General features: G+C 41.0%; 1 protein-coding gene across 1 annotated transcript in view; it reads right to left on the bottom strand.

The window, feature by feature from the left end:
- The window catches only part of TRMT61A (tRNA methyltransferase 61A), a 51767-nt gene that overhangs the window by 9507 nt on the left and 23747 nt on the right, over window positions 1-18513 (bottom strand). The window contains exon 3 of the mRNA XM_014059593.2: window positions 15025-15291. Coding sequence (XP_013915068.2) covers window positions 15025-15291 — 267 coding nt within the window. The remainder of the gene's footprint in view (window positions 1-15024; window positions 15292-18513) is intronic.

Genomic DNA, 18513 nt, shown 5'->3' with positions numbered 1-18513 from the left:
TTTGCTCTAATACACCGTAGAGGCCATTGGTTAAATTTTTATATCCAGAAGAGAGGATGCATGTCACTGACTACAGACATTAAAATCACCGAACCTCTGGAACAGATATTTCTTGCCAACCCAAACTGTTTGTGCTTCTGTGATGCCCGGTGCATTTGAAAGCAGCACAGAGGGTCGGGGATCTAATTAACAAATCACAGCTAACAGATAATATATTCAGGAGATTTGCCCACAAACTGATGGTGGTTGTTGCTTTTAAAGCAGACGCTATAAAAAGCAAGGGGCGGGGAGAAGGAGATGCTCTAATTCTCGGCATTTACGGAAGCAGGGGGTGGGGGGGGAAGCATTGTGAAATGTCACCTCACAATAAAGGCTTTGTGCTCAAAGAAAGCTCTGGGGAGACATGAGAGCAACTTACAATTGTTTCCAACAGGCTTTTAAAGCGTTTTGTGTTCTATGGTTTATCCTAGAATGCCATGCACTGTTGAACATAAAATGGTGTCTGGTGATATATGCCACCCTCAAGATAAGGAAAACATAGACATTTCCAATCTTTCAAAACAAAAAAAAAACATCAAGGAGCTGTTGAGATGCTCTTCCTAGGCTAGGCTGCACGAATCATCTGTTATCACCATAGGGTTGTTTTAAAAAAAAAATTTGGGTGAATCTAGAAAACCTAGTACATCACTATAGCTAACAGATTTCCCAGCTGGGAACTGATTTGTTAACAGTATTAAGCAATCTCAGAAAAAGAACTGTAGTTTTCATTTCTGAATCACATGCCAGAGAGTTCTCAAGTTTAAAAAAAATAGAGGAATTTAGTTTGCACATGTATTGTTATTAAAATAGAATTAAATGGATATTTTAATATTGTTAAATATTGTCTGTCAGCATTATAAGGATGCTCCAGGCACATTTTGATGCAGTTTTATATTAAAATATAAAATATTATTAAGGATTTGTGAATTTAAATATTTATCATTATGTATTATTAATAATGACAACTATTTTGTTCTTCAATGATATTTCCCAACAATTCTCAACATTACATTACACATCTATATCTTACAGGGTGCTAATAGAATCATAAAATGTTCTAAAAGAATGAATAGAGAGAATGAAACATCTAGAACAGAGGTCCCCAAACTTGGCAACTTTAACACTTGTGGACTTCAACTCCCAGCTGGCTGGAGAATTCTGGGAGTTGAAGTCCAGAAGTCTTAAAGTTGCCAAGTTTGGGAACCTCTGATCTAGAAAGAACGTTGGTCTTACCTGAACGTGTCTTTTCAGTAGAATAGAGGGAGGGGTTACGCATGGGTATTGTCACAGCCTGATTGGTCCATAGACTGAGGGCCTGGTAATGGTGGATCCTGGGGGGTTAACCCTGCAGAGGTGTGGTATGACCTAGAAGGGCCCTCCAAGGGGTCTGCATCCCTACCCCCCAATGGCTCTGGGACAGATAGAAGGGAAAGGAGAAACTCCTTTCCTGGAATACCTATGGGATCTAGATGGGGAAACTGAAGGGGAAGAAGGACTAAACCCTCTAGGAGGAGAGCCCGAATGGGTGGGTGAAGGCCTCATGGGGGACCTGGATCTGCTGGCTGGACAGGGCCTGGTGGTCTAGGCCTGCATTTCTGCTCTGGCTACGGTCTTCTCCAGAGCTCTCTGTCTCCTAAATTCATCCCTTGTTGCTGCTCTGGAAGGGCTCTGAGCTTCCATAGGTTTGGAAGCCACAGCACTGGTTCTGGGCCTATCTGTTTGGTCTTTCCTGCCTTCGTTGGAGGCCTCTAATGGGGCCTGCGGAGGCTCAGATCTTTCTGCCATCGCAACACTCACGTGTCCGGATTCAAAGGCTACTGTAGGTTCCATTGGTGTCTGGGCCTGCGGGAGCTGCAAATCTGTATTCATGTCAATGTCCTGCTAGCCTCGATTAGTAGCCGCGATGCAGGAATTTGAAGGCGGCCATGTGGTTGGGCGGCCTTCCGCACGTGGCGCAGCATAAATGGCCGCTGGGACCTCCAAAAGCACTGCCGAGAAGTCTGGAACGGTCGCGGCTTGCCTTTTAAGAGCCGCAGCTTGTCCTTTAATCACCTCGACCAGCGTAGCACAGCACGGCAGAAGGGAGCAATTGAGTTAAGGAGGAACGGCATGCTGGGGAATCTCCATGCGTTCTCACGAGGCTCTCAGCACCAGAAAAAAAGCCACAGAGTCTCTTTTTACATTTTGCGGCTTGCAGCAAGCTCCCAGGAGCTGTGCTTTAAAGCCCGTCACCCCAACTGGCGCGGGGATCAGAGCAGGGCTTCTGGCCCGCGGAGTGGGAGGGCAATGCCCCAAAGGGCTCTCTGGTCACACGAAGCAGAAAGGACTGCTCCTGGGGCCGCAGCTGATATAATTTGGAATTTAAAGAAACCAATCAATCAAATCAAATAATCAATTATGAATTTATAAATTTTTCCTATCTAAGAGCCAAAACAACAGTTCATGGACCAAAAGACTGAGAGGAAACTGGGAGCCAATGGGAAAGGAGTAATATTAAAGAAATTTCCCTCAGTCTATGGACCAATCAGGCTGTGACAATACCCACGCGTAACCCCTCCCTCGATTCTACTGGAAAACAACACTATTTCTTGTCAAAAATTAAGAATTCAAATAACCCGACAAATGTCTAAGGTAAAGATAAAGGTTCCCCTCACACATATGTGCTAATCATTCCTAACTCTAGCTGGGACAAGTAATGGGAGCTCACTCCATTACGCAGTGCTAGGATTCGAACCGCCAATCTTCTGATTGACAAGCTCAGTGTCTTAGCCACTGAGCCACCACGTCCCTCTGACAAATGTCTAGCCAATCTTTTATTTCCGTTTCCAAATGGGAAAATCCACCCTCCTTCTAATTAATTAATATAAATCCTGAACTGTTCTAATCAACTAGAAGTATCTCCTAAAGTTCTACTGATATTTATCTCCCTCTAAGTCTTAAAATTTGAGCTTTGGAACAGAAACAAAAACAAATGCTTGGTCTATATTATGAGTAAGCCCTTAAGTTATTTGAATAGGAGGGCTATAAACAAAATCAACAAAAAAAATACAGAGCATAAATCTACTTTTTGCTTAAAAGGAAAAAAAAAATTCCACTAACATTTCCAAGACAGTCAAGGAAAACTTCTGTCCTTGAGAATGTTGGTGTACAGTTCCTGCAGGACTAATTTCCACAACAGAGATTCTCTAGGGAATCCTATCATGGGAACAAATGCCTAATGAAAGCTATGTGTGTTGTGTGAATGCCAACCTACCTTTTCCTCAAGTGGCTCCTTTGAGTATTTTTTCCTCCCTTCCATAAAAGCTACCACCACGCAATTTGTTTAATGAGATCTGTATGTCAGCCCAAGTTGATATAGTAATTATCCCAGATTAGTCCTGCTCACATTGGAAGCTGCGTGAGCCTTTTGATCTGAGGGTGCTGCCTTTAAGAATAAATGCTCTATCTAGAACCGTTGTGATGGAAAGACAGGAAAAACAATAAGACAGTCTGAAGAAATTCTTCCGTCCCACATCCATTCAATGCAGGGGGCAAATTGTTTTTGATGGAAATGACTAAACTGTCAAGCTTCCTATTCCTTAGGCCGCAGAAAGAGGTTAGGCAGGAGGCCAGCAGACATTTTGATTTTGAGTTTGTGCAGATCAAAGCAGGGAACCAAGAAGGTGAAGAAAGAGGAAGCAGCACAAGAAAAATACTATCTGTTTGGATAGTCTGCTATATATAAAAACTGTATCAGAGCCTCTTGGTAATTCATGAATTCCCATACGCTCGTTGTTTCTTTCACAAAGCAAAGAGAATGCTGTTTTGAAATTGCTATGGTTGTGCTATTGTACTATCAACATTTTGTTTCAACACTTCCACCAGAAGAAAAACCTGGACTTTCGAAAGGATTTATCATTTTATGTTTAGTAAGTATTTATTGAATATAATTTTAAAAACCACTCTTTTCCTCTTCATTTTTTATCACTTGTAAGTCTGGGGCTTTGCTTTCCCAGTTTTTCAAAAACTCACAACCTGGAATGAAACATGGCTAAATATTTACATGGTGAAGTTCAAAGAAAGAAACATATACAGGTAGTCCTTGACTTATAACCACAATTGATCCCAAAATTTCTGCTGCTAAGCAAGACAGATGTTAAAGGAGTTTTGCCCCATTTACCACCTTTTTTTGCCACAACTGTTCTGTGAATCACTGCAGTTGTTAAATTAGTAACATGGTTGTTAAGTGAATCTGGTTTTCTCATGGACTTTGCTTGTCAAAAGGTCACAGAAGGTGATTACATGACCCCTGGACACTGCAAACATCTTAACTACATAGCAGTTGCCAAGTGTCCAAATTTTGATTACTTGACAGTAGTCATAAGTGTGAAAAGCGGTCATAAGTAACTTTTTTCAGTGCCATTGTAACTTTGAATGTTCACAAAATGAACTATTGTAAGTCGAGGACTGCCTGTACAATATATTTGGCTTTTGGATATGGTCAGATGGAAATGCCACTTTTTCTTCAAGTCGTACGAAGATTTCAGGAGGAACAATAAACACATATCCAGGATCACCATATACCTTATACAAGGCCTAGGATCCTATTTCAAGAATATGAATCTCATGGGCAATGCTCCAGGAGATCATCTCACCCTATTTTCAAGAGTGACCTTCAGCACCTCGCATGTTTGTTTTGTGTGGTTGTCACCCATTGTCTAGACTCTAGACCTTTGCAATCAAGGAGGGCTTTTATAATTGGTATATGGAACGGACAGAAAATCATCAGATTCAAGAGTTTGAAAGCATGCAGTGCTTTCATTCCCAAAGAAAGGTAAGATATTTTATTAAGGATTTAATGCTAAAAAAACAAGACTATCTCAACAGATATAACTAGATATTGCCTTCAGTGGACAAATACATTTTCCCATTCCAAGTAAATTTCCCAGAAGAGCTACATGAAGTAACTTCTAAAGTTTAATCCCTGTTATTTCTGAGTTGTGCTGGGAAATATTCACTCTGGGGAACCAACGTCTATTGATATGGAGCAAGGATAAAGATTTGACATTTTTCAAATGGGGTGGACTTCAGTTCCCATCAGGTCCAGCTAGCAAAGTAAGAAATTGTGGAAGCTGTGATGCAAATCACATGGAAAATTGCCTGCCCTTTCTGAGTAGGCAAAACTGAGTTACAAGTCAGCTAGAATACATATGATGCAGCATATGGCAATTTATTGTGTTTTTTATACTTTACTTTCATACTAATTTTCCCAAATATTAAGAGTGGGCAACCCTCTGGATTTTCTTTCAGGGAATTCAGTATGCTTCAAAATGTCATTGCAGCATCACAACCACAACAGTAAATTACTAGGATCTCAATGTGGGGGTGGGGGTGGGAAGCACTGATGGTTTGTGGGAGTGAGGCAGCAGTATCCGACAACATCCTATCCGCATTTGCTCAATGTTTTGAGCACACTAAAAATACTGCCTTGGCAAAGAGGGGACAGAATGTCCTTTAAGTGAGAAAGTATGTGGGCAAACTGACATTTTGCTGACAAGGAAAACTGCAGGATTTAGCTCCCAGAGGAAATTCTGTGTGTTGCGTGTGTGTGTGTATTCGCATGCAGGTGACTGTACTCCTGCTCCTGATTCATTACAATGTGCATTCATTATCAACAAGTTTATTATGATTAATATTTTGAATATTAAATGCAATGGACAGGTTAGCTTTTCTGGGGGAAACAAACAGTAGATCAGCCTTCCTTTTGCACAAGCAATAGGATGCAAGATAAACACTTAAGTCAATGGTGAATGGCATTGCATTGCTTTTATCATCATTTTAACAAAATAAAATGAGATTCTGGTATTCATTGTTATACAAATATGGGTGGTATTTCCATAGGTATACATCCATTAGATTGAGAAGGTGCTAATAATTCTTATCTTAAAATTCCTGTTCTTTGTAAAGAAGCAGTTGTTCTACGTACTTTTTGGGAGAGAGAGAAAAGATTTATGAAGCTTTTCACATATATCCATCTGATGGGAGGTGTACATTCTCACATTTGTATAATTCCCTTTCTAATGCTGTGCCTTCCTGGCTGTTTGCCTCTTCTTCTGCTTTGTTCTCTGCCTTCTTTTTCAGTGCAAAGCAATTGTTAATTATTCAAGACTGTTAATGCTGCAGTCAGAACATTGTGCAGATTAAAATGTGCATAGCTTGTTCTAACACAACACCTAGATACTTTAGTACAGAAGAAACTTGACCTGGTACCAGTATTTATTTATCAAAAAAACCCTTCCCAATTGCTTCCCATTTGTTAGAGGTACTTATTACGAGACAGAGAAAGACGGTACACTTGTCCTCAAATGTAGAAACTATCAAGCTACCAACGGCGAAAGACAGATGTACGTGCATATGTATGTGTGTAAAATGCTACATGTGAGCATCTAACATTTCTTCTCATTACATTTCTCATTATGTTGTCCTATGAAAGTGATATCTGGCATGCTCTTTTTCAAACCTGGCAATGTTAAGATGTGTAGACTTCAACTCTAGAGTTCCTGAGCCAGCATCTTAAAGATGCCAAACTTGAAAAGCACAGCTATAGAGCAAGGCATCCTAGACGCTTAGCTCAAAGTTCCCTCTAGGAATATGATGCATTGAGAGTAAAACTGAACAAGATTTTATTTCGTTTTCCAGGGCAAGTTACAATGCCCCAATTGTGTGATCTTTAAGACTTCCATTCTGTTAACCCACCCAACTGGACTTGAACTCACTGGAAGGGGAAAGAGCGTATGGAAAATGAAGTCCAACACTTTGGAGGGCACCAGGTATGGAAGGCCAGCATGGAGGATGTTCATCATAGAAACCCAATTATCTTGTATGCTATAGAGCAGTGAGAGTGAACCTTTTCGGCGCCAAGTGCAAAAAGGGAGTATGTGCCACCTGGAAGAGGAGCTGCCCAGGGAACATGCTTGCCCCAAAAATGAACTTCCGGTTTCCGGGGCGTGAATGAGTGCCAGCCAGCTAGTCTTCCGGGTTTTCTGGCACCCATGATCAGCTGACTGGCACGCACGCTCACACAGGAAAACAGAAGACCAGTACTTCCAGTTTCTGGCACTGCTGCACGCACAAAGACCAGCTGATCATCACGCACACATGCACACCAGAAATCCAGAAGAGGAACGGGCGATTACGCACGTACCAGGTGACATGGCTCTGTGTGCTACTTTGGGCACAAGTGCCATAGCTTCGCCATCATGGCTATAGAGAATCATGATGGGCAATGGTTCACTCTTGCTGTAATTGTGGGTTTTTTCCAAGCTTGCGGAATTGTCTTGGGTGTTTTACTGCTTTACTGAGAAACCAAGTGCAAGATATAGCTAAGGAAGGCAACTATTGAAGCTATCTCTGAGTTTCTCAGGAATTTGTTTTAGTTCCAAAAGACACAAATTCTTTCCAACATGTATTTGTTCCTGTTCTCGCCCTAAACCTCTACTAGAAAGGATTGAGGATGGATAGACTTATTCAGAAAAAAACATGTGCTATAGTCCCCTTCTTCCTCAGTCTGCAGCTGAGAGGATTGATCTTTCAATCTTTTTGTGTTACTCTACAAAAGCAAGTTAGAGCTTGGCCAATACAGAATTCTGACAGATGACAACTATAGGATACTATCATGGATCAAATAAAACCAGTGGTACATCCAGCTTATTATACAGGTAGACCTCAACTTACACCCATTCTTTTAATAACCATTCAAGTTATGACAGTGTGGGGAAAAATGTGACTTAGGGCTGATCCTTGCACTTATGAATGTCACAGCATACCTGCAGTCACACACTCAAAATTCAGGAACTTAGGAACCAGCATGTATTTATGAGAATTGCAAGGGGGAGAGAGGTATTACATGATCACAATTTCTCAGGAGCCTTCTGACAATGAGGGAAGCCAAATTTGCTTAGCAACAATGACATAAAACTTTGTGCAATTCCCTTAATGACCAAATCACTTAGTGATGGAAATTCCAGTTCCAATAAGTCCAAGACTACCTGTATCAGCTGACAGATCATTGAGTATCAAAATCTAGCTCTGTTCTAGAAATGTTTGGAGTTAATTAATATATATGGAGTTGTGTAAAACATATATGCTATCACAGAAGTGCAATTTTTCCTGCTGTATTAACTGTTTCTAGCAGTGTGTTTCTAAGATAGTAACAATAGTGCTCTACTCTACAAAGTTCTGATAAATCCTATTACCATAAGTAGATAGTATGAAATCTTATCAATAAAAAATCACTAAATATTATTATTAAAATGGTATAACCCCAGATGCATTCATCCCCCTCCCCAATTATTTAGAGTAATCCTGTATTTCAGGCAAATTCAGAATCAGACTCTTAAGCTCCACCTACTAGATACAACAAAACTCACTATTGTTTTTCCGAACAAAACGGCCCTTGATCTCCCCTGGGATAAACAATGATCATGGACTTCAGTTCAACATCCCATCCATTTGTTAGAAACGTGAATGAATCAGGAACTGAAATGAATCTAGGGTTGTCATTGATGAAACACATAGCAACAAATCTCCATGACAATTCAGTCAAACATTGTGTCTCTATCTTCTACATATAATTGCAAGCTGGTCCTTTGCTATTTCCAGGGCAGGCCCATGCACCAGATCTAAGCACCCAGTGGGCCGGATCTGGCCCACAGGTCTTGAGTTTGACAACCCTGCTCTACTGTATATTGATAGCCCAAATAAGTTTTTTAACATTGAGTTGAAACTAAAAACAAGGTACTGTAATGAATGTAATGAAAAAAATATTTATCAGCAAATGCTAAAAAAGGGATGAAGAGAACAGAGAGACTATGCAAGTTCAGCAAGGAAGCAAAATCTGCACTGCAACATTTTCGGGATCCTCCAAAATTCCAAAAATGAAAAGCACCGTTGGCAGAAAATAAGGACCTGTAAAAAGGCACGGCAAGCCTTTTATTTCTATTTCTTCCAGCTCTTTGCAATATAATAGGTTGGGAGGGAGGTCAAAGCATTCTGAGGACAGGAATAGAAGCAAAAGATGTAAGCTTAACAGACCATTAACTCTCAGCCTATTAAAATAATGAGCAAAGCTTTTCAGAGCTCAGGACTGAATCATAGCAATGGAGGAAAATTCACTCTTCCTTCTTACCTTTTTGTTAGGGATTCGTGGAATGTGTAAAATAAAAATTAACATCCTCTGTCAAATAGAATGGCGTATGTGTAGATCACAGTTAACATTCAGCTTAGAGTAGCGTTCTCCAATTTGTTCCTTTCTAGATTAGTGATGGACGTATAAGAGCATGACTTGGTATTTACTTTCTAAAGTCCATCCACACAATTCCTAATGACATGAAAGACTTCTTCTCATACAGTTTGGTCCTAAGAATTCTGATGAATAAGTACAAAATACTCACTGGTATTTTCCCTCTGAGAACTAACAATCAAGAACTAATTTTGGAAATAGTTGGCAAGATTTGCTGAATTATTCATACTATAATACTTCAACGCAGTACAATTTGCTCATTTAAGAAAGCAGTTGCATCTTAAGGCCATTAAGCACGAAACATTAGGATATAGGGTTTTATTTTGATGATCTAGACTGTGTAAATTAATTATTTACCCAAGAGGCAATGGGAATTGGGTTACATGTCCAGCTGCCAACATAATCTACTTAAGATAAAGTCCCAGCAATCTCAATGATGTGATTCCATGGACATTGACATGACCTGATGCCACAAGACTAGAGCAGAGGTGTCAAACTGGGAGCCTGCGTGCCAGATGCATCATCCGCGAAGAGAAAAGCCATCATGAAATATATCACCTGGTGGCAATGTGACGCAGCAAGTTTGACATCTGTGGACTACAGCCTCTCCCATACTCTCCACTGTAAAGTTGAATTGAAAGGAAAAAGAGCCCTCTCCTCTATAATAGCACCATTGGTCTCCTCCCATTACAAAATCTGCCTGGATTTACTTCAACAGGGCCAATCAATTAACATTCTATCCAGATACATGCAAAGTTGTGGATGAGGAAACAACATTATGTCCAAATCACAAACCTAGTATAAGTGGAAGCTGTCAAGTATCCTCATCATGCCCAAAGCAACAAAGTGATTCAATTCAGCTGAATCTGGGAAATTAATTAATTAGCAAGCTATGAACATTTTATTCAAGCTTAACTGATAACATAGGCATTTTGCTTGAAATTAAAACATGGGTGACCTTTAACAGATCCAATGTTCTAGCCTTCATGGGATGATGGGAGCGTCCTTCTATAGCTCCAAAATCTTGTTATATTAGTCTCTGCTCAAATTATTCCAAATAAAAAATCAACACAATTTAAGCTAGGTTCAGGAAATCAGGTGGTTTCTAGAACAAACCAAAAAAAAAGAGCTAATGGAGCCATTCCAAGACATCCGCTATGAAACAACACAAGATTTAAAATACGTTAGCAGTATTTATTCTTTACAAAGGGATTTATTCCCAGCTGTAAGATTATAGAATTCCCCAAAAGTCACTCATCCATGACTGGTTATATAAATATGTTTGGAATCAGGAGAACTGGATAGAAGAGAATAATAAATTTTTAGTCTCCATTTGGCATGAGACATCAGTTAGTTTGTCTTGTATTTAAGGTAGCTAAATGTGGGAACAATAATAGAAAGGAAATGTTCTGCCATTTTTTTTAATGCAAAGGGTGATTTCCATACCCCAAGATAACTATTTGATAACTGTGCTAAAGAAAATGACATTGCAAAATCCTGTCCTCAGAGGGAACAATGCCAAAGGCCACCTAAAGGGTTACTATGAAGAATATGCTGAGCATCTGCAAACCAAATTGGTCGCATTCATTCTATGTTGGACTTCAGCCTTATAGCAGAGTCAATGGAGGTGGCGGTGGCTACATATGGCAAGGTGATCTGAAAAGAGTTTGAGGCCATGGAACCAGAGGAAGTGGAGGAAGTGGGCTGCTAGTTTTACCACTTGCGTCTTAGATCCATATTCCTCCTGGCTAATTAAGGCTTCACAGGAGGGGATGAATGAGTAAGTCTGGGCAATAGTTAACTTCTCCTTGAGAGATAGAATGATTTCTACCCTCCTCAAAAGACCATTGCTCGACCCAGCTAGTCTAGGCAGCTTTTGTTTGGTTTCCAATCTCCCCTTTCTGGGGAAAGTTATGGAGCAAGTGGTCACAAAGCAGCTTCAGAGAACCCTAGATGAGACATATTATCTAGATTCCTTTCAGTGGGGGGTCCAGACTAGGGTTTGGGACTGAGTTGGCATAGTTCGCTCTCATGGATAACCTCTAACAAGAGTAGGATAGTTCATACATCCTGGCTCTTCTTGACTTTTCAGTGGTGTTTGATATCATTGATCATGATATCCTTCTGGGCAGGCTCTGATCACTAGAGGTAGGCAGCAGTGGTGGGATTCAAAAATTTTTACTACTGGTTTTGTGGGCATGGCTTGGTGGGCTGGCATGATTTGGTCGGCATGGCAGGGGAAGGATACTATAAAATCTCCATTCCCACCTCACTCCAGGAGAAGGATGTTGTAAAATCCCCATCCCCTCCCCACTCTAGGGGAAGGTTACTGCAAAATCCCCATTCCCTCCCAATCAGCTGGGACTCGGGAGGCAGAGAATAGATGGGGGTGGGGTTAGTCTGAGGTAATATTTACTGGTTCTCTGAACTACTCAAAATTTCCTCTACCAGTTCTCCATAACTGGTCAGAACCTGCTGAATACCACCTCTGGTAGACAGCAGAGGTGGTTCCTCTTTCTTTGGGGCCATTTCCAGTCAATGCTGATAGAAGGAGAGATATCCAGCCCGTGGATCCTACTTTGCGGGATGCCTCATAGTTCTGATCTTTCTCCTATTTAACATTTATATGACACCGCTGGGTGATCCATCGGTTTGGAATGAGATATCATCAATATATGACAATCAGCTTTTATATCTAGCTTAGGCCCCTTAAGTCCTGTGTCTGGAGACTATTGGGGAGTGAATGAGGTAAAATGGGCTCTGACTCAACTTTAGCAAGCTGTGGGTATTTGGACACCCCAGAGACAAGCTTCTTTCACCTTTGGTTCTGGATTGGTTGCACTGTCGCAGACAGACCTGAGAGTCTTCCTGGACTCACAGCCCCTGCTTGAAGAGCAGGTGACAGTCGTGGCTAGGAGGGCCCTCGCACACTTTCAGGTGGTGCACCAATTGTGCCCATACTGTGATCAGGAGGCCCTGTTCATGGCCTTGAACCTCTAGGTTACACTACATATAGTCTATACATGGGACCACCCTTCAGAAACTTCATCTGATGCAGAATGCATCTGTTCAAATAGTAAACGGTGCCAGATATATAGCACATGTAACAACACTTTTGTGTGAGCTGCGCTGGTTACCAGTGTGTCAATGCCCTACATCACTTGGGACTGGGGTAAATGAGGGGTTGCCTTTTTCCAACATTCTCTACCTGTCCAACCAGATCGAGCAGGACCCTGAAAATGTTGGCTGGCAGTAACCAGAAATCAAACGTTTTTCCTCAGAACATTCTCTCTTTAGACCAGGTATCCCCAAACCTGGCAACTTTAAAACTTGTAGACTTCAACTTGAAGTCCACAAGTCTTAAAGTTGCCAAATTTGAAGACCTCTGCTTTAGAAGTTAGGATGGCCCCAATCCTTTTAGCCTTTCATAAACCCCTAAAATCTGAATGTGTTAAGGACCCTGTTTCCTGGTTGAAGTGCTAACAGGTCAAGAATCTTGCTCCCATGTCCATATTTAATCTGGACATTTTTAGCGGTTTACTCGTTTTATTGTTTTAAAATATTTTTAGTGTTTTTAATTGTAATTAATTTTTTTAGTTGTAAGCTGCTCAGAGCCACTGACAGAGATGGGTGGCTACAGAAATCAAACAAATTAATTAATAATGTATGCTGATCTGGACTAAAGCTATAAAGATTCATAAGAAATAGAAACAAAAGCGCCATTGAATCTCAGATTTATTAGAAGAAAGTAACTGTGTGTGTGTGTATGCAAGTCACACGTACGAATGCTATTAACAAAATGTCAGAGAACATTTACATTCAGCAATTTATGCTACTATGTCTTCCCACACACTTGTAGTTCAACTAGAATACGCTTGACAGAAGTTCAAGAGCGTTTTCTATTATGCATAAGCCAGCTACAATTGGTAATCAAAGACAAACCAGTGGGAGAAAGTTGTTCTCTTCCTCTTGCTGCTTGTTGAAAAGCCCGAAGCATTTTTATTATGGATATTTAAATTAATTAACAGTCTCTAAAGTAAGGCATCCAATTTGTGAAATTAACTGATCTCTCACAGACAGGTACCAATCATTCTAACACAAGCAGCTGATGATTTTCTGGTTTCACTGTCTCTTTGACATAATCCTAGGAATGTCTGGCCAGATATATCTTCTGTAGTTCATAAGACTTAGTTATACATGCCATTGCAGCCTTATCATTAAACAAATGGTTAGCATTCATGGTTGACTCAAGAGAAATGCCGGAGAAAGCAGGTTTGAGAAACTTTTTCTGCTCTCTGGAATAGATAGAATATACTATCTATTGAAAATTGACAGCTGCACATTTGATAAAACTTTACTGTGTGTATCCAATGATTACCACCAGCTCCAAATTCAAAAAGCTCCTCTTTGCTGGAGCACATGGAAATGGCTTGTGCCTTTCTTTGTAGGCTGCCATGTGGCTTCCGCTGCCGCTGGGGGCTCTCTCTCTCACCCCCCCCCTCACCTCCCGCAGCTCTTTCTGAGCCTCTCCGGCTCTCACCTTGTTCTCTGGTGATCCCCTCCGGGGCGTTTTAACAAGTCACAGTTCGTTGCTCAACCCCTGAAGGGAGTGGGGGAGCACTCCTGCACCTGAGAAGCATCTGCGGCAGGGCAGGAGACTTATGCCTTCTCCTCCTGCTTGCCCGGCAAAGGTCCTCACTGAGTGACTCCGTCTCACTTAGTGGCCAGGGCAGCATGCCGTCCCAGGGGGCTTGTGGCAGTCCTGTCCTTGCAGGAGGAGGCTGCGCGGTACAGGGAGGCAAAATTCGTCGGGTCCAAATATTTTTTCCTTTTAATTCTTGCGATTTGCTGGAGATCCAGAATGGTGCAACCTCCACTGAGTGGATTGAGTCGATAATTGGGGTCTTCCTGGTGGCCAAGGGGCGTAGCCCAAAGAGCTTATCTGACTCAATCCAATCATGAGAGGACAAGGTCAACCCAATCTGGATACTCCTCCCCACTCACTATGGAGAAATACACTCCGGATTTTATAAGGATAAGAGTACATTTATCTTCTCTGAAAACATTTCAGATCAGGAAAAGAAGCCAAAAATGCTTCCTCTCCATTACTGTCTGCAAGCAAGATATAAGTTAGTGCTATGGCACTTTTATCTGATCTATAACAAATAAATGCATGCCTCAGATGACTATAAATTGGAGAGATCACATCTAAAATACAAGTCTATAAGTTGCCTTTCACATTAAGAAGCATGTACTTGTTCACTTACATACTCAAATAAGCATTCATGCTCATAGGTGCCCAAAATAGCAAACAGTATGGAGGTCCAGTTTTCTTTTCCAAAGTAATTTACCTAAGAAAAATCTTTCTCCCTTCCTCTTTTTAGCTACAAAATGTCAGCCAATTGGGGCTGATGAGGAAGGGTTAGGAAAATATCCTCTGACTGAAGGTAAGACAGGTTTGGGAAATTCTGAAATCACCTAGACTCCAAATCTTGCGAAACACGAATCAAATCATAGTGATACCCTCCCTAGACTGTTTTTCTCCAATCTATTGTCTTCCAAATGTATTGGAATACAATTCCCATCACAGCTATCCAGCAAGATAGCCATGCTCAGTTGCATGATAAAAGTAATAATCCAACACATCTGGAAAGTAACAGGTTGGAATAAACTATCCAGCAAGTAGTTTTGAAAAAGATACATACCTTCATGTTTTAATGCTAATTTGGCATGGCCTACAGCTTCCCATGGGGATGGAATGTCCAGAAACACTGCATCTGCGATGTTGGTGACCCCAAAGCCATTTTTGCAGACATCCTGGGTCTTGACTGTCACCAAATGCCCCACTTTGTGCTCTTCAAACTCTTCTATAGCTTTTTCAGCTCTCTGTTGGTGGAACTCCACTGTATACAGATGCCCTGTTGGGGCAATTGTCCTGATGATGGCATGAGAGAGAGAAGCACTTCCAGTTCCTGGGAAGACAAAACAAACAAACAGATAAGATAAATTAAAAGTAAAAGCAAAAATAGGCAACTATTGAGAGAGTCAAAGGCAGATGCAATTTGGAGAAAATTAACTTAGTTAATTTGCTAAGATGGAAAGAGAAGGATTCTAGATGTTGTTTGTCTCATATGATTAGTGAGAGGCTGTTGCAACAACTACTTGTCACACATGAATCAGGTATAAAAGGAAAGTCTGCAGCCAGATACTGAATTAGGCAGGCAACAACAAAATCACAAAATTTCAGCCCCACAACCTATGGAAAGTGTTCACTTGGGAATTCATAATTATGCCCAAACCAAAAATAATTGGGAAATAATTAAGCTCTATTTGCATCTTGACAGGGGATGTAATGATTATCCAATAACAGAATATCAGATATGGAATTGATTGTTTGGTTTAAAAAAATCCTCAAAGCATTCTCCCTCTCTTTCCCTCCAAGGTTCAAGTTCTTACGTGGAAAATAAAGTTCTCTCAGTAACTGAGCTTTGTAACTACCCACATTGTCCAAAAGTAGGACAGCCTTCCAAAGGTTAAGAAATCTCATTTTTTTCTCTCCAAATTATGCCTTGCCCCTGTTCTGAACCGCTTTCATCCTGAATTATTAGCCATGTTGGCTATAGCTGATACAAGTTGCCATTCAAAGAACTGAGAAAAATACAAATGGCAAAAGGATGGGTCACCACCACCTTCTAAAGCAGGGGTCTCTAACCTTGGCAACTTTATGACTTGTGGACTTGAACTTCCAGAATTCCTCAGCCAGCGCTTGCTGGCTGAGGAATTCTAGGAGTTGAAGTCCACAAGTCATAAAGTTGCCAAAGTTGGAGATCCCATGTTCTAAAGTTCTTCTTCTCCACAATCAGCTGCTCATAAAATCTTACTAACCTTTCTATCAAACTTTTCTATATTTTCTTCTTTCATACTTTTTATACGCAAAAGAGGGACCCAACACTTGATCTTCGCGATGGTAAATAACCCAATCAAGTTTCTAATTTTTACTGAAATAAAAACATGCTTGATCGTCTATATTGGCAGTGCCCACAAATTTCTAAAAAGGGATAAAATTCTGACAAAAGCAATCAAATATTTGAAACAAAAGCTTCAGTGCTCTGACTTATACATGCTATGTTCCCTAGCAAAGAAAACGAGACATGTAAGAATGCATCTCAGCTCTGATATATTTTAGAATAGCATATTGTCCTATTTTAGTGTTTGGCAACATTAAGATCACATGTAAGATAATACTGGCTGAGAAATTCTAGGAGTTGAAGTCCACACATCTGAAATTGGCCAGGTTTGAAACATACCAGCCTATCCACTCTGTCAAAGACCTTGCCCAAATCTTCTTATCCAGTAACTTTTTGCAACATCTCAAAGCATCTTGTCATACCTAAAAGGCACCTCTTGCCTTCAGCACATTTGCTGTAGCGGTGTGTCCACAGGTTCTTTGTCATTTTACCATAGATCCTACTCTTACTTTTGCAGATAAAAATACTGCACCAAGAGCTCATAAGGCCAACATGCTTTGTTGAGTTTCTTGCCAGAGGGCACAACTGTACTGGGAGGGAGCTGTGCATCTCACTGATGTAATGATTCCCTCCCTCCCACCCCGAGTTACCTTTGACCTCGCTTTGGATGTGTTTCCATTCATCCCTAGAAGTAGCAGCAGGGATAGAAAGCCGAGAGGGCAGCTGCTTGGTTTACCGGTCTCAGTTTTCCACACTGCAGTCTTTTACATTTTTAATCAACTGCCTTTTACAATCAGCTGTTGAGCCATAGAAGATACTGTCCTCGTTTTCTTTCTAGAACCCACAGTAAAACTGGCTGGTTGCCTGGCTCTTGAGATTAATCAAACCTCCGGTTTATGCCAAATCCGGAATCAGATGATACTTTCTGGTTGATTTTATTTTTTTGCCAAGCACTTGTGGTTCTTGCCAACAGAACAATCCCCTGTGGTAGCAGGAAGCAATCTGCTAAATTATCATTATAAATATGCCTTGGAAATACGTAACAGTACGGGGGGCTGGGTGGGGGCAGAGTGGGGGGAAGAAGAAGTTATTGTAGCTTAGCCCGTAAGAAAAAAAAACAGCTTTTTTTTCAAAAACAAAATTCTATAAAGTCCAAAGTTATTCATGGTTGCCATAAAGGTAAAAATTCCCCTTGCACATATGTGCTAGTTGTTCCCAACTCTAGGGGGCGGTGCTCATCTCCATTTTAAAGCCGAAGAGCCAGCGCTGTCCAAAGACATCTCCTTGGCCATGTGGTCGGCATGACTAAATGGTAAAGGTGCATAGAACGCTGTTACCTTCCCACCAAAAGTGGTCCCTATTTTTCTACTTGCATTTTTACATGCTTTCGAACTGCTAGGTTGGCAGAAGCTGGGGCAAGTAATGGGAGGTACGTGGCGCTAGGGATTCGAACTGCCAAACTGCCGACCTTTCTGATTGACAAGCTCAGCGTCTTAGCCACTGAGCCACTGCTTCCCTATGGTTGCCATAGAAAGCCCTTTTATTTGTCCCATCATGCATCAGGCTTCCACAGACATGTTTATCTCTATAGGTAGTTCTCAACTTACAACAGTTAATTTGGAACAATGGCATTGAAAAAGTGACTTATGATCATTTCCCACACTAACGACCACTGCAGCATCCCCATGGTCACATGTTCAAAATGCAGATGCTTGGCAACTGATTCGTATTTATGATGGGTGGTCCCAGAATCATATGATTACTTTTTGCAACCTTCTGACAAGCCAAGTTAATCTGGAAGGCAGATTCACTTTAACAACCGTATTTAGTCACTTAACCACTTGCCACAGTTGATTTAACAACTTAATGGTGCAAAACACACTTAACAACTGTCTAGCTTAGCAAAAGACACTTTGGGCTCAATTGTGGTCATAAATCAAGGACCCTATCCCTCAAACTGTGCGAGTGGGAGGGGCATTTCTCAACCATGACAATGTTAAAATGTGTGGACTTCAAGTCCCAGAATTCTCCATCCTGTTTAATGTTGCCAAGGTTGAGAAACCCTGCTCAAGTGAATGTCAATTAATTAACACATTTGCTGACAGGTAATGGTCCTGCCAATTTTTAAAACCTTTTCAGAAACCTCACCCAAGCAAAACAAAAACCCACAAAGCCACCCTGAGGTAAATCCAAGCAACCATACTGGAGATCTCTCGAGACAGACTC

Source organism: Thamnophis sirtalis, unplaced genomic scaffold (genome assembly GCF_051295495.1).
Source record: "Thamnophis sirtalis isolate CommonGarterSnake01/CBP01778 unplaced genomic scaffold, rThaSir2_p1.2 scaffold_1, whole genome shotgun sequence".
Classification (NCBI taxonomy): Eukaryota; Metazoa; Chordata; class Lepidosauria; order Squamata; family Natricidae; genus Thamnophis; species Thamnophis sirtalis.
The sequence above is the reverse complement of the archived record's forward strand: the minus strand, read 5'-3'. Positions and strand labels throughout refer to the sequence as shown.